At 51.1% G+C, this 14,763-nt stretch overlaps 1 protein-coding gene across 1 annotated transcript in view; it reads left to right on the forward strand.

The window, feature by feature from the left end:
* Nucleotides 1-252: 252 nt before the first annotated feature.
* BCL3 (BCL3 transcription coactivator) overlaps nucleotides 253-14,763 on the forward strand; it is a gene marked incomplete at its 3' end in the record, with an annotated part of 32,850 nt that continues 18,339 nt past the window's right edge. Inside the window, 3 exon segments of the mRNA XM_083455282.1 lie at nucleotides 253-1,684; nucleotides 3,930-4,095; nucleotides 7,067-7,175. Coding sequence (XP_083311408.1) covers nucleotides 1,129-1,684; nucleotides 3,930-4,095; nucleotides 7,067-7,175 — 831 coding nt within the window.

Here is a 14,763-nt window from a genome sequence, read left to right on the forward strand (position 1 = left end):
GAACTGGCCTGATGGTCCCTCAGGGTTCTTATGACTGCAAGACCAGTAATTCCAGAACCGAACCTATCCTTAAGTAAAAACCACTGAGCCGCGCAGCCTCATTCATCGCTGGGCGTCTTTCTCTCCTTCCCCTGGCCTGTTCCCGAGGAAAGAGTTAAGCGCCCCGTCGCCTTCTAGCCCTGGCGAGGGGCGGTCGCACTCCTTGCCCTTCCCCTCTGGGGCGTTCCCGGCTGGGAGGGGAGAAGTCCGGGAAAAGGGCCGCAAAAGCGGAGCGGAGCGCCTCCCCGCCCCCCGATCCCGCTCGCCTCTCCGCCTGGGGAGCTGGCAATGCGCCCTGGGCGCACCTGGCCTCTTTGGCAATGCGCCCTGGGCGCATGGCGCGCAGGGCTCCCCTGGCCGTTGTGCGCCTGCCGGGGGAAGGAGTTTCGAGAGCGGGCAGTCGGCCAAGAGGAGGAGGAGCTGTAGGCGGAACTCCCCCGGGGAGGGGAGGCCGGTAAGAGGCGTCTGTGAAAGTCCCTAGTATTCAGCTGAGCCGACGGGGAAGTCCCGGCTTCCTCTACCGCCGAGGGTGGGCGAAGCAGCGGGTGTCACCGCCGCTCCTCGGGATTCACTCGTGGGCGCCCGCGGGGCACTGAGGGCACTGCCATCGCCACCCAGACCGTCGAGTTTGGGCGGCGGGGCAGCACTTCCAGCCAGGAAAAAGAAAAACAAGAGAAGAGAATTGGCAAGGGACGGAGCGCGGAGACCGGGCGCGGCTTGGCTGGTGACTCCTTTCCCCGGAATCCAGAAAGCGGACGAGGAGGGTGCGGGTGGGGTTGTGACCTTCCTGCACCCCCCCCCCCTCGGCTCTCTCCCGGCTGCTCTCGGAAAGGACTGCCTGCCGGCTTCCTGAGCATGACACCTCACCCACTGCCCACACCCTGTGAGCAAAGCGCTCAGGTGTGATCACATGGCGCGTCGGTGGAGGTAACCGGGCCATCCATTCTTCCGAGCCTATGGAAAGGGATTTGCAGCGTCCGTCGGAGGGCGCTTGGAAAGCGGCCGCCGTCGGAAACTGAGAGCCTTCCCCAAGCTGCCTTGGGCGAGCGGGTTCCCTGGGGGCTTTTGGTTTGCGAGCATGAGCAGGTGATGGTGACTTTCCGACTGCCCACTCAGCAGCACCCGGGAAAGCTGACCAGGTGGACGCCTCCCGCTCCACCACTGCTTGACCCAGCTCTGGAGCCGAAAGCGAACCCTGCCCGGGAATCCCTGCCCGGCGACGGCAAGGAGGATTTGGCAAACATGGCCGGGGAGCTACCTGTGGACTTGAGCACCTGGCGGAAAGGGGGCAGCCAAGCCAGATGCGTCGCCCCCGATAGAGACGCCTCCGGGAGGCAGTTGCCTACTTCCCGGGAGCCCGAGGAAGCCCCGAGTGCCGTCTGCCAGCCCGGCCCCATCCTTCCAGGAATGCGGAGCACGGCTTCCCCCCAGGCGGGGCTGGAAGGAGAGAAGAAGGCCAAGACGTGCTTGCCGTTGCGGAAACGCCCGTATGTCGTGCCGGGGGCAGATGGGGACGCCCAGGGGCCGCTGGCTGGCAAAGTCCCCAAGACGGAGAGCAGCGAGCTGTGGGGCTCCCCCTTCAATGGTTACCACTCTCCGTATATCTCCGTCAGCTACCCAAGATTCCCAGCTGCCTATTACTCAGGTAAAGAGAAGGCTCTCTGGAATGCTCTGTCCCCCTCAATCTCCTTCAGCCAGCAGCTGATTTTTCTACCACTCCATCCTTAGGGGTTTTTTTGCAGCCAACTTCCTTCACAATCACTTGGCACCCATCCGCTTGCCTTTCCGAGAGTGGCTCACCTGCGGTGCTCTAGATCTCGATGGACCACACACCCCATCGTCTCTGGGTTGTGTTGGCCGGGGGGGAGATGGAGCCCCACAACATTTGAGGGCCACAGGTGACCCACTCCTCGTTTGCAACGTCCCTTTTGTGATCCAAGGGCCCCACTTGGTAATTGAGGCGAAGGAAGGGCTTTGGACTCGCCCAAAAGTTTTTTGTTTCCCAGCTGTAGGGGTCAAGAAGAGGAAGGCCTGCGGCAAGGAGGAAATGAATCTGTCAGGCAGGTGTGGCAGCCAGACGGATGGGAGGTCTGCGAAACTGGTGAAATGGAGATGTTGGTGCCTGCCTTGGTCCCGAGAACATAATCTCTGAATTGGGAAGTCCCCTTGCGTGCATCACACCTCAGCCCTGAAAATGCCTAGGTGGCTGTAGCAAGCTGGCTCCTGGCCTGCAGTGAAGAATATTTATTATTATTATTATTATTATTATTATTATTATTGTTGTTGTTTGGTCCTATAGCACCAAGGTTGCAGGTTCAATCACTGTATGAAACAGCTGTATATTCCTGCATTGCAGGGGGTTGGACTGGTCAGGGTTTCCCAAACTTGGGTCTCCAGCTGTTTTTGGACTACAGTTCCCACCATCCCTGGCCACTGTTCCTGCTAGCTATGGATGATGGGAGTTGTAGTCCAAAAAAACAGCTAGAGACCCAAGTTTGGGACTACATGGTCTTCAGGGTTTCTTCCAGCTCTAAAATTCTATGATCCTATTCCTATTAATTTTATTTCTGCCCTTCCTCCCAAAGGAGCCCGGGGCAGCAGATATAAAATCATTAAAAGATATAAAATCATTAAAACATATTGATGCAGTACAGGTGCAGACTGGGAAAGATCTCTTGTCCAAAGAGCCTACCTTACCGGGTTGTTGTAGGCATTGGCGAGCTGGAGCGCTGTGCAGAATGCATGTGCTGTAGAAACGCCTGAAGTAATTTTTAGGAGTTGTTTGCCATTAGACCAGCTAGTGGCTTGGAGACGACAAAGCTTCTGAGCACAACAGAAGTCTTCGTCAGGTGTGAGGCCAGCACAGGCACAAGGTAAATTGCAGCCCTCTCCTCAAGTGAGGAATCTGGACTTCGCGGCAAGTTGGGTCAGAATTGTGGCGTCGGAAGAAGCACACCTGTGGCAGCGCTAGATGCTCAGCCTTTACTTCTGCCTGTGGTGCTATTGTGGCCCAAACCGTGAGGTGCCCCAGAGTGTCTCCATCTATGGAGCATCCAATAAGCTCACCTTCTCCCTTTGAAACCACTCCCTTCCTTGCTGCCCACTAGGTGTGGAAACTCTTCATTTCACCTCAGGCGGCAAATAAGCAAAGACCGTCCTGAGATGCAGCGCAAGTGCGGCCAGACTGAAACCAAGCACATCTCATGGGATGCAGTCCACATCCGCACAATACATTTAAAGCACTCTTCAGCACCGTTAACAAACTACAGCGCCCATAATTTTTTGGGGGGGAAGCAGTACAAAGTGGTATAGAATCATAGAGTTGGAAGAGACCACAAGGGTCATCGAGTCCAACCCCCTGCCAAGCAGGAAACACCATATAGAAATAGTATAAATAGTGCTTTAACTGTATGGTGCAGACTGGACTCTTTAATTGCCGTTTTCTGCTGCCGTTCCACCCAGTTTGACCAGAATGAGGAAATCTGAGCTTCTTAGCAGAAGAACCATGGGGTTTTTTTTGGAGAGAGGCAGTTTCCTCCTCTCTCTATATTTTTAAAACAATTCAACAGGATCACCCCTGTCTTCGGTTGTTGTGAGGTCTGAAATGCATCTGCATATACAGACAGCGATAACAAAGCACCCTTTAAAATGTGCTGCCTTTGGAGGAAACAAAATGCAAACTTGGAGCTTTGTTGTCACCGTTTGCGCCCATTCTCTCTGCCACCACTACTGAGGCTCAAAACAGCACTCCTTGCTCCTGAAGAGGCTGGCCTTCCAGTGAACTTATCAATGAGGGGACTAGAAGTCCCGGACGCCTGGGTTCTTTTAGGGCCGGCTTTGCGTCTCATTCCAACCCGTTCTTTCTCTTTTTCCCCACCTCCCCGTTTCAGGTTTGGCCGGCCCCTTCCTCAGCCCCGAGATGTCGCCGCTTTTGCATCCCGTGACCCCCAGCCCAGTGCTGAGGGTCCCCACCCCTTACTCTTTCCTCTGCCCCGTGGAGGCCCAGTTGGCCCTAGACGTTGCCACAGCAACCAAGCAAGATGAGGACGGAGACACGTAAGGAGAAGAACTGGGCGCTGGGGGGGGGTGGGAGGGGAGAGCTGGAAGCGCAGGAGAAGCCGGGAAGGATTGGGGCCTGGCAGGAAATGGGGTGGGATGGAGGAGCTTCAGTTTTGAGGGTCGATTCTGAGAAGGCATGTGTGCAATACCTGGGAAGTTATAATTAAACGGCAGCTTGCACATGCTCAGAGGACTTCCTTGTTTCTGATTTTCCCATCCCGGTACTGAAGTCTGAGTCATGGGTGGAAGTTGAATCTCGCCACTAGATTCAATTTCCATGGTGGGGCCGAATAATTTGAGGCATCATTTGAGGAGAGGGCAACTGCCAACACCCCATATTTCACCCCACATGCAAATGGTTGCTTTGTGGTATCTCAATCTCTGCACTGGTGACCAGCCATTTGCAGATTCTGGTTGTGGGAAGAGAAACTAAGCAGTTTCCCCTGCTAATGCCATGACCAATGCGTTTGCAGAACACGTAGTTCTAGCCTCAGTGACTCTTGGCGTGATCTGTGAAATGGGCCTGTGCGCTAGCTAAGCCAACAACACACAGCCCCTTTGTTTAAAAAAGGAAACAAGCAGCCGTTGGTTATTCTGTACAGACCTTTCTATAAAAAGGAGCATAACTGCAGCAAACACATTTAAAAACACACTTTTTTTCAGGCGAGGGAAAGGGAAGGTAATTTGACTTGGAAGGTATCCCAGAGCTGAGCCTTCTGGAATGTTACTGCGGTGGATTTGAACCTGGGTCTCCCAGGATGAAGAAATCCATCCTTTGCATAATCTGCCCACACCAGCCTTCCCTAACCCTCCAGATGTTTTGAGCCACAACTCCCACCAGCCCCTGATGTGCGGAATTGTATTGCCGCATCATGTCAGGGCAGCCGTTTGCTTGGGCAAATTGGGGGGCGGAGGGGAGAGCCCTGATGAGACACATTCCTGGTGGGTGCAGCCTGTCGGCGCCGCCGCAGTAGCGAGGTTGAGCCTCCACATCCGAAAGCAGTCTACCCCATCTCTAGGGCCAAACAGCAGGAGCCTGCCTTCTTTCCACCCTGGGTGGTTGGAAGGATCACGGACTTAGCCTAAGATGTACAGGCTCTTTCCTTCTTGTTTGGGTTTGGACATTTGGAGAGAGAGAGGCCTCTCTGCCTTTTTCTCCTCCTCTCACTGAGCAGCTTTGTTTAACCGGAGCCAAGTGCAGCTGCCAGAGGGGAATCCCCTACCCAAGCTACACCCCTCTCTCTTACACACACCCTGACTTCCTCCCCGTCTGCTGACGTTTCCCCTGCTGTGTAATTGTTGGCAGTCCTGTCCCTTTTCCTGGAATATGGCGAAGGGGAGAAGTGACCCCTGCCCCTCTCTCCTCCTTAAGCTGCCCCACATCCTTCTGAGCCCTGAACCAGGGCTTGTTCGTCTCCTCCTTCCTCTCCGCTGGGGGGGGCTGGCTCCTGCGGTGAGCCCTTGAGGCTCCGTAAGCGAGACAGGAAGCGGAGGTCAGGGCTCGGCTTACTGGAAGCCGGTGCCCTGGGAGCCCTTCCCGCTGCCTGTGGGCTTGGCCCCAGACGATAAGGCGGTTTCGTTTCATTGCAACCGGGGAGAGAGACAGCTTCTGCGAAGTCAGGTGGAGCCCGGGGGTGCAGGGGGGCGTTGAGACTTTGGACAACCGAGAGCGAGAGCTTTGGCCGGGAGTGAAATAGGGAGGGGGCTGCAAGCAGGGAGACCCCCTTAATCCCACACGTGCCCCTTTATAGAGGGTTCAGATCAGGGCCTTGCAGAGCCAGCCAGAGGCCCAGGCCAGGTAGATAATGTGCCCCCTCTTTTTTTTACCCTGGGGATAACTCAAGTCTTATAAATAAGTAAGTACAGTGGTACCTCGGGTTACAGACGCTTCAGGTTACAGACTCTGCTAACCTAGAAATAGTACCTCGGGTTAAGAACTTTGCTTCAGGGTGAGAACAGAAATCGTGCTCTGGCAGTGCGGCGGCAGCAGGAGGCCCCATTAGCTAAAGTGGTGCTTCAGGTTAAGAACAGTTTCAGGTTAAGAACGGACCTCTGGAACGAATTAAGGACTTTACCCGAGGTACCACTGTATATAAATCATTTCCACAAAAGTTATGCTGACAAATAATTTTATTTCAAGGCTTGAACTGTATCTGCATATAAAGACAAAATGGAAAATATAGATACAGTGGTACCTCGGGTTACATACGCTTCAGGTTACAGACTCCGCTAACCCAGAAATAGTACCTCAGGTTAAGAACTTTGCTTCAGGATGAGAACAGAAATCGTGCAGCGGCAGCAGGAGGCCCCATTAGCTAAAGTGGTGCTTCAGGTTAAGAACAGTTTCAGGGTAAGAACGGACCTCCAGAACGAATTAAGTACGTAACCAGAGGTACCACTGTAATCATAATTTGGTCTTTTTTATTTTAGTTTTTTATTTTAATTGGAGTCTTATGATTGGATATATTAATTGGATTTTTTTTATTGCAAAATCAATAAAAATGATTTAAAAAAAACCAAATGATTTGTCTGGGTTGGTTGCGCTCTTAAGAGGCGATATTAAAAACAGCTTAAAACAGCACCCAATCACAGAGATAAGGTGCGTCCTAAAAACGTACATTCCACGCCATGGGTGATTTAGCTGAGATTTCTGCATCTCTGGGGGGGTTGGTCTGGCTGCCCCTTTTCCCCTCCAAGCCCAGGTGTAGGGTTTCTTGTATAGTGAAGGTGCTTCTGGGTGCAGAGAGCTCCACAGCTTGGAAGCTGCTGTTCCAATCCACTCCACCTTCAGTCCCCGATCAACTTTTCTCATGTGTCAATGTCCCTCAACCTCAGCCAAAGTGGTGCCGCCAGGTGGCTGATGGGAGTTGTAGTCTGGAAGGCGCCAGGTTAGCAAAGCTTTGCAGACCAGGAGGAGAGGGATCTCTGGTCTAATGGATTCGCAGCTCATCTCTCTGTCCCATTCCAGGCCTCTCCACATCGCTGTGGTTCAGGGGAATCTTCTGGCCGCTCGGCGCCTGATTGCTCTTTTCCACCAGGGGAGGCAAAGCCTAGACACCTTCAACAACCTGCGGCAGGTAAGTGTGAGCCGTGGGGTAGGGAATGTGCTGTCGGTCCATCATCCAGAGAGAGGCAGTGTGGTGTAGGGGTTAGAGTGTTGGACCCAGACCCCGGAGACCAGGGTTCGAATCCCCACTCAGCTATGGAGCTGGTTGGGTGACCTTGGGCGTCACTCGCCCTCGGCCTGACCTACCTCACAGTGTTGTTGTTATAGGGTAGAATAGGGAGGGGAACTCTTCATGCTCTTTGGAGGAATGCAAGGCGAACGGAAATGCGAAAAATAAATAAATCCCTCCGTAGCCACCAAGAATCTTAGCATAGAGGATGTGAAGGCAATCGTACCTTGTTGTTTGTCCGCAGCACCTGATATTTTGAGGTACAGTGGTACCTCGGGTTACATATGCTTCAGGTTACATACGCTTCAGGTTACAGACTCCGCTAACCCAGAAATAGTACCTCGGGTTAAGAACTTTGCTTCAGGATGAGAACAGAAATCGCGCGGTGGCAGCAGGGGGCCCAATTAGCTAAAGTGGTGCTTCAGGTTAAGAATAGTTTCAGGTTAAGAACAGACCTCCAGAACGAATTAAGTACGTAACCAGAGGTGCCACTGTACACTGCTCCTGGATATGGGGTCTTTGCTTTAGCAGCACGTTTGGGAAGACTTGGAGGGCTTCTCCATCCGAGCCCTCACAGCTTGGGCGAGCGATTGCCTCTCTCTTAGGCCGCGGGGAGAAAGCTTCCGTCTGGCTTTTCATTCTTCGCACCAATGTGGGCGGCCGAATGTTATTGTAGGTCTCAGGCTGGAAAAGTGGGGAGAGGAATCACAGCAACCTGCCACATTCACCCCAGACATTGAAAGCACTGCGATACCACTTTAAACAGTCATGGCTTCCCCCAAAGAACTCTGGGAGCTGTAGTTTGTTAGGCCCTGACTGCGAAACAAGGCTGAGGATTGTAACAGGAGGTCTCCAGTCCTCAGCCTTGTTTCGCAGTCAGTCCTGCTTCCCAAGGAACTCTGGGAATTGTAGTTTTAGCCAATGGAATCAGGTATCTCCTAACAACTCTCAGCACCCACAGCAAACTACAGCTCCCACAACTTTTTCCTGGGGTGGGGGCTGTTTAAAGTTGTATCATAGTGCCAGGGCTGACCCAAAACAATTTGGCGCCTGAAGCAGAGCTAAAATGGCACTTCTCTCCCTGCCAGGGAAGAAGGGGTGAAGGAAGATCTACATCAGGAGCAAGGGGGGGGGGAAGAAAGATGGACATCAGGGCTCTGCCGCCCCAGTGGATCTTGCCACCTGAGGCAGTCGCCTCCACTTGCCTCTTGGATGGGCCGGCCCTACGTTAAATAGTGCATTAACCTTTCCTCTTGGGTGGGCCGGCCCTGGCTAAAGTTCTACATCAGGATCTGCTGTCCCAGCGGACTCTGCCGCCTGAGGCGGTCGCCTCCCCTTGTCTCTTGGGTGGGCCGGCCCCGCACGGTGCTTTAAATGCACAGTGCAACCTGGGGCCGAGTCCGTCTAGCTCAGTTTTGCCTGTGCATTGACTGGCAAAGCAGTGGCTCTCCAGGGTTTCAGTTCTCAGCCCTACCCAGAGACGCCGGGGAAAGAACTGCGAGACCTTCTACATGCAAAGCAGAGGCTCTGAACCACGGAGCCACAGCCCTTCCCCCTCCAGGAAGTTTTAGAGTGTGATCAGGTCCTGTGCATCAAGGGAGGGAGAGAGAACACATTCCCCCACTCTTCAGGGCTCCCAGTAAAGCTGGGGTATTCTGAATCCAGACCTTTAGAGGCCCTAAGCAGTTAAAAGATTTTGGTGCCCCCATATACAAGTTGCAAGGTTCTTGGTTGTATTCCCAAGATGAATGTATTTTTATTTTTTTACCAACCACCAAAACACAAACAGTGAAACGCCCCCAGGCGGCTGATACATTGGGTATACAATATTCATTAATAACGTATTCAACTATATACCTTAACACTCCTCCCTCCACAAGGTTTATTTAACTTTTAACATTTTGATTGCCCCAAATTGTTCAAACCTACTCAAATAATTCAATATCTTCTCCAACCAATCCTCCTCTTTCTCACTGACCTTAAACCCTTTCATTCTATGTATCTTTACAGTTAAGTATTCTAAAATTATAATATTGTTCAGTTTTTTCCTTCATTGGTTCACCCCTAACTCTTCTGCATTTTCCCAATTACTCCCTATGGCTTGCCTGGCTGCAGTTGCCATCAGTTTTACCCATTGGCATTCCTCTTTTGTTTTTAACTCAGTGCTACTCAGGGTAATAAGAACCATTAATTTAGTTATTTCCATGTTCCTTCCCACAATTCCCGATATTTCTATACCAATCTGTTTCCAAAATTCATTAAGATGAATGTATATCATCAACCTCTAGCTGGGATAGCTCTGTCAGTAGAGCAGGAGACTCTCAATCTCAGGGTCGTGGGTTCAAGCCCCACATTGGGCAAAAGATTCCTGCATTTCAGGGGGTTGGGCTAGATGACCGTCAGGGTCCCTTCCAGCTCTATGATTCTATTATTACTATTTTGTTGTTGTATGTATGCGCGCATGTATATAGGTATGTAATTTTTTTCACTTATTTGTGGGAGCCATTTTTTAGTGGGACCTGGTTCAGACGAACCACGGTAAATCCAGCAATGGAAAATTTCTGTGCTGCCCCCATTGATGCCCTAAAGGTGTCCCAATTTTGCTGAATGGTTCATCCAGCCCTGGGAGAAGAGAGAGCGAAAGAGGAAATTGGGTTGGGGGGGGCAGCAGAGAGACGAGGAAAGGGGATGTTTTCCTACCAAAGTAATAGTGGAAGTAACAGTGCCACTGTATTCTGCTCTGGTCAGACCTCACCTGGAGTACTGTGTCCAGTTCTGGGCACCACAGTTCAAGAAGGACACTGACAAACTGGAACGTGTCCAGAGGAGGGCAGCCAAAATGGTCAAAGGCCTGGAAACGATGCCTTATGAGGAACGGCTAAGGGAGCTGGGCATGTTTAGCCTGGAGAAGAGGAGGTTAAGGGGTGATATGATAGCCATGTTCAAATATATAAAAGGATGTCACATAGAGGAGGGAGAAAGGTTGTTTTCTGCTGCTCCAGAGAAGCGGACACGGAGCAATGGATCCAAACTACAAGAAAGAAGATTCCACCTAAACATTAGGAAGAACTTCCTGACAGTAAGAGCTGTTTGACAGTGGAATTTGCTGCCAAGGAGTGTGGTGGAGTCTCCTTCTTTGGAGGTCTTTAAGCAGAGGCTTGACAACCATATGTCAGGAGTGCTCTGATGGTGTTTCCTGCTTGGCAGGGGGTTGGACTCGATGGCCCTTGTGGTCTCTTCCAACTCTATGATTCTATGAAAGGATCCATTTCCTTTGGCTGCTAACATATAGCCTTCCATCAAGAACTCAACCCTCAAGAGAAAGAAGACCCACACAGATAGCACAGGGATTTGGGCGGAAGCCTTGCTCAGAGGAGACCAGGGATAGAATGAGGTGAACTGGGCTTTCGATCCATTCTTCTGCCAAGGCAGGGGGTTCCTGGACGCCCGTGCCCCCCCCCCAGTGGAAAGTTGGCAGCTTTTAAAATTGATTATTAACGTGACCACAGACTCTCAGGTCCATCTTGTGCACCTGTAGTGCCCTGCCGGAGTGAGAGAGCGAAGATAAACAACTTCACAATGTAAGAAGTCGTCATTAGGTCCTGAATTGTAGGTTGGGATTTTGAGTCTGAAAAGGCAAAGTGTCACTTCCAGGGTTAATTCTGCTCAAGAGTTGACGCGTTGGAGATATAACAGGCATGGCTCACTCGGGTGCATTAATTGCAATGGGTCTACTCTTGAGGCCACATCTGCGCTGTATTTTTGATGCCCCGTTACACAGCTTCAGCAGCCATGGCTTCCCCCACAAGGAATCCTGGGAAACATAGTTGCCAGAAGGCCCCCTATTCCCCTCATGGAGTGGTTTAGCAATCGATCCCTCCTCCCAGGGAACTCTGGGAATTGTAGTTCTGCGAAGGGGGTCTCCTGACAACGCTCAGCACCCATTAAAAAAAAAACACCAGTTGCCAGGATGCTCTTGGGGGAAGAAACCCTGACTGTTTAAAGTTCTATCCTGTTGTGTTATTGTGCAAATAGGGCCTGAGCAGAACCCACTTGGTTTGGGACCAAGTAGTAGGTTTCAAACTCTGGTTTCCAGGATGTCCGAGCTTCCTAATGGTTGGTGAAATGCACCCTGAAAGTTTGCGCAATCCTATCTTCCCCTGGGATCCGTCGTCATGGAGAAGCCTTGGGCGTGTTCTCAGAGCGGAGGTGGAGAGGTGGTGGCAGATCAGGACCTGCTGAGAGATCAATAAAAAGGTCTTGGGTCTGTTTTGTGGCTCATGAGCGCATGCAGTCATTGGCCTGATGTGCTGAGCCACCATATTGTTGGGACGCCACCCACCTCAGTTACTAAGTGGGACAGGCCTGTCTCCAGTGTGGTTTTGGAAGGACTCAGGACTTTTGGTCCCTTCCCAGGATGCCTCAGGGCCAGCCTGGGATTTCGAGGCCTCCATGGCAACCGAGGGATTGACTCGCATGGTGTTCGGCCCAATGCACCCCTCTCGATTTAGTCTTTGCTCCCAGTAGAGAGCGGGGTCTGGCTATGATAGTGGGGTGCCTTAAACTTGTTGCCACAGTCCAGTGTTTCTCAAACTCGGGTCTCCTGGTGTTGTTGGACTACAACACCCATCATGTGGCCCAGGATGATGGGAGTTGTAGTCCAACAATGCTCTGGCGGGTTTTTCCAGAAGATATTGCTGGCGATCTTTTTGAGTCCCTGGCCTCGCTGTTTTGTGTGATGAAATGAGGATAAATCTTGATTTTATCAAGTCTGAATTATTGCAACATGCTGAATGTGTGTGGAGGGTCCAGACGCAGAAATCACTTTATTAAAAACTGAGGGTTTTATGTGTTTTTTAAAACCCAAGTTTCTAGCCTTTAAGGCTGAGAAGAAAGGCTTGAAAGTTGATGGACAATCCTTGTCTGAAGCAGGGGGCGAGGCTTGAGTTGGCTTTCAAGCTTAATTTTCGTAATTCACACAGATCTCAGTATTCAGCATTCTTTGCTACATATTTTTTTAAAAAAAATCATTACAGTGGTACCTCGGTTTTCAAATGTCTGCATTGCCCAACGTTTTGGTTTTCGAACGCCGAAAAAACGGAAGTAAATGCTTCTGTTTCCGAACGCGCCTCAGAAGTCAAACGGCTTCCGCTGTGTGTATCTGTTGTTTTTCACAATTTTCTCTATTGAATTGGCAGACTGCTCTTTGCGCCTCAATTTTCAAACATTTCAGAAGTCGAATGGTCTTCCGGAATGGATGATGTTCGAAAACCGAGGTACCACTGCACTTGGAAAACACAAAACACAACAGAAGTAGCATGGGAGCTTGCTGGAGCAGGGAGAAGAAAACTCTTGAGAGGTTGCAGCAGGGGTAGGCAAACTGAGGCCCGTGGGCCAGATCCAGCCCAATTGCCTTCTAAATCCAGCCTGTGGACGGTCCGGGAATCAGTGTGTTTTTACATGAGTAGAATGTGTCCTTTTATTTAAAATGCATCTCTAGGTTATTTGTGGGGCATAGGAATTTGTTCCTTCCCCCAAAAAAATATAGTCCGGCCCTCCACAAGGTCTGAGGGACAGTGGACCGGCCCCCTGCTGAAAATGTTTGCTGACCCCAGTGGCGTAGCGTGGGTTGTCAGAACCCGGGGCAAGGCAAGTAATTTGCGCTCCCTAACCCGTGGATTTGCGCCCCCTAACCTGTGGATTTGCGCCCCCTAACCCTAACCCCCAGATGTTGCGCCCGGTGCGGCCGGCCCCCCCTGCACCCCCCACGCTACGCCACTGGCTGACCCCTGGTTTGGAGTCTCCTAATCTTTGGACCAGACAGGTTGCATCAGGCTTCCTCGGTCAGCTCTTCCACAAAGCGGAGCAGAGATTGTAGTTTTGCAGCGGCACCGAGTGCGTCTGGAAGGAGACCAGCCTAGCAGAAGCCGCACACCGACAAGGCCCCAAACCCTGCAGTCCTTGAGGAGTCGTAAGCTTCGAAGGCTTAATTCCCAGCAGCTTCTTGTGCCCTCCCCTCTACCCGCCCAAGGGACTTTCCCTAGCCCTCGCTGGTGGCAAACCCCAGGCAACTTCCTCAACCGTGTGGCTCAAGAAAGACGCAAAGACTCTGCACTCAGCAGCACTGAGTCACAACACCAGGAACAACAGGCGGAAGTTGCAGGGGGGTGGGTAAAGGCTTTAGAGGGGGTCGGGGTTATAAATATATATATATTATTTCTAGCATGCAGTTTAGGGTCAAACCATCCTGCAGATAAAAAGCCGTCTCCGAAAGCATGCAAGGCTGTGTGCTTTCACCACCCTCTGTTTCTGTCCCTTATTTTTTGTGCACAGCCAACTTTCGGATTTGAGGCGGGCAAGGTTTTTAAACTAAATTTCTGTGGCAGCCGTAAATCTGAAAAGCCTTGCGCAATGGAAAGGACAGCTCGTGGGAGTTTTGTCTTGTTCACGCCCATCCGCAATCCTCAGACCGCAGGAAAGAGAGTTCCCACTGGCAGCCAAGGAGATATCTTACTAAATGAAGACTGCCTCCTGTGTAAATCCATCTTGCATTCTTCCAGCATAGATAGGTTCCGGGCCAAATTCAAAGTGCTGTTTTTGAGCCTTACCTGGCTTAGGCCGCCAGTCCTGCAAAGGCTGCCTCTCTGCTTATGAACTGGCTCAAACCCTCAGCCGATAGCTCGTCTCTGTGTTCCTCCTCAAGAGGAGGCCAACACCAGAACGGGGCCTTTTCAGTGGTGTCCCCCCTCTTGTGGAATGCTTAGCGAGGCTCACCTGGCACCATCATTGCTAACCTTAGGGTGCCAGGCAAAAACATTTATTTGGCTTTTAATGAGTTGCGGCTTCCTTCAGTGGGTGGGGTGTTCTGTGTTTTAAAAAAGATGAATGATATTTTTTGCTGGTTTTAATGTGTGTGTTATTTATTTATTTATTGGTTTGTTTGTTTTTTTACTTGCAAGTTGTTGTTGTTTTTTAAAAAAGCGACCCGTGTTTAATAAAGAATAATGTTCCTTGTTCCTGCTTGAAATCCCTGCCACCCAAGCAGTGAGAGTCCAGAAATTTTGCCTTCCGAAAAGGAAGACTTGCAGAGAAAAGTCTTCTAAGGAGATGTCCTGATATAATAAGGACTCTCAAAAATGGAAAGTTGAACCTGCTTTTGATGGCAAGGTTGGAGAAGACCCCCGTTCTGGTCGTCTTCACTGCACTGTTCCACTAACTGGAATTTGGTTTTGCTGCCCCCCAAACCTCTGCTCTGTTGTGCCCCAAATGTTGGCATTATCCTAGTCCTCAAGTTTCTGTCTCTCTGCATTACAGCTTCCTAGTTACCTAGGGGCAGCATAACTATTTTGGTGGCAAACCTATACCTCCCGTTTTGCAGGGGGGAAATCCCTTCCGATGTCACAAATACTCAGGATTCCTCACAGCACATCCACACTTTAATTTCACCCATGATTTCAAGTCCCAGTAGGAGAGTGGGGTGGTTTTTTAT

Source organism: Podarcis tiliguerta (genome assembly GCF_965153285.1).
Source record: "Podarcis tiliguerta genome assembly, chromosome: 8".
Lineage (NCBI taxonomy): Eukaryota > Metazoa > Chordata > Lepidosauria > Squamata > Lacertidae > Podarcis > Podarcis tiliguerta.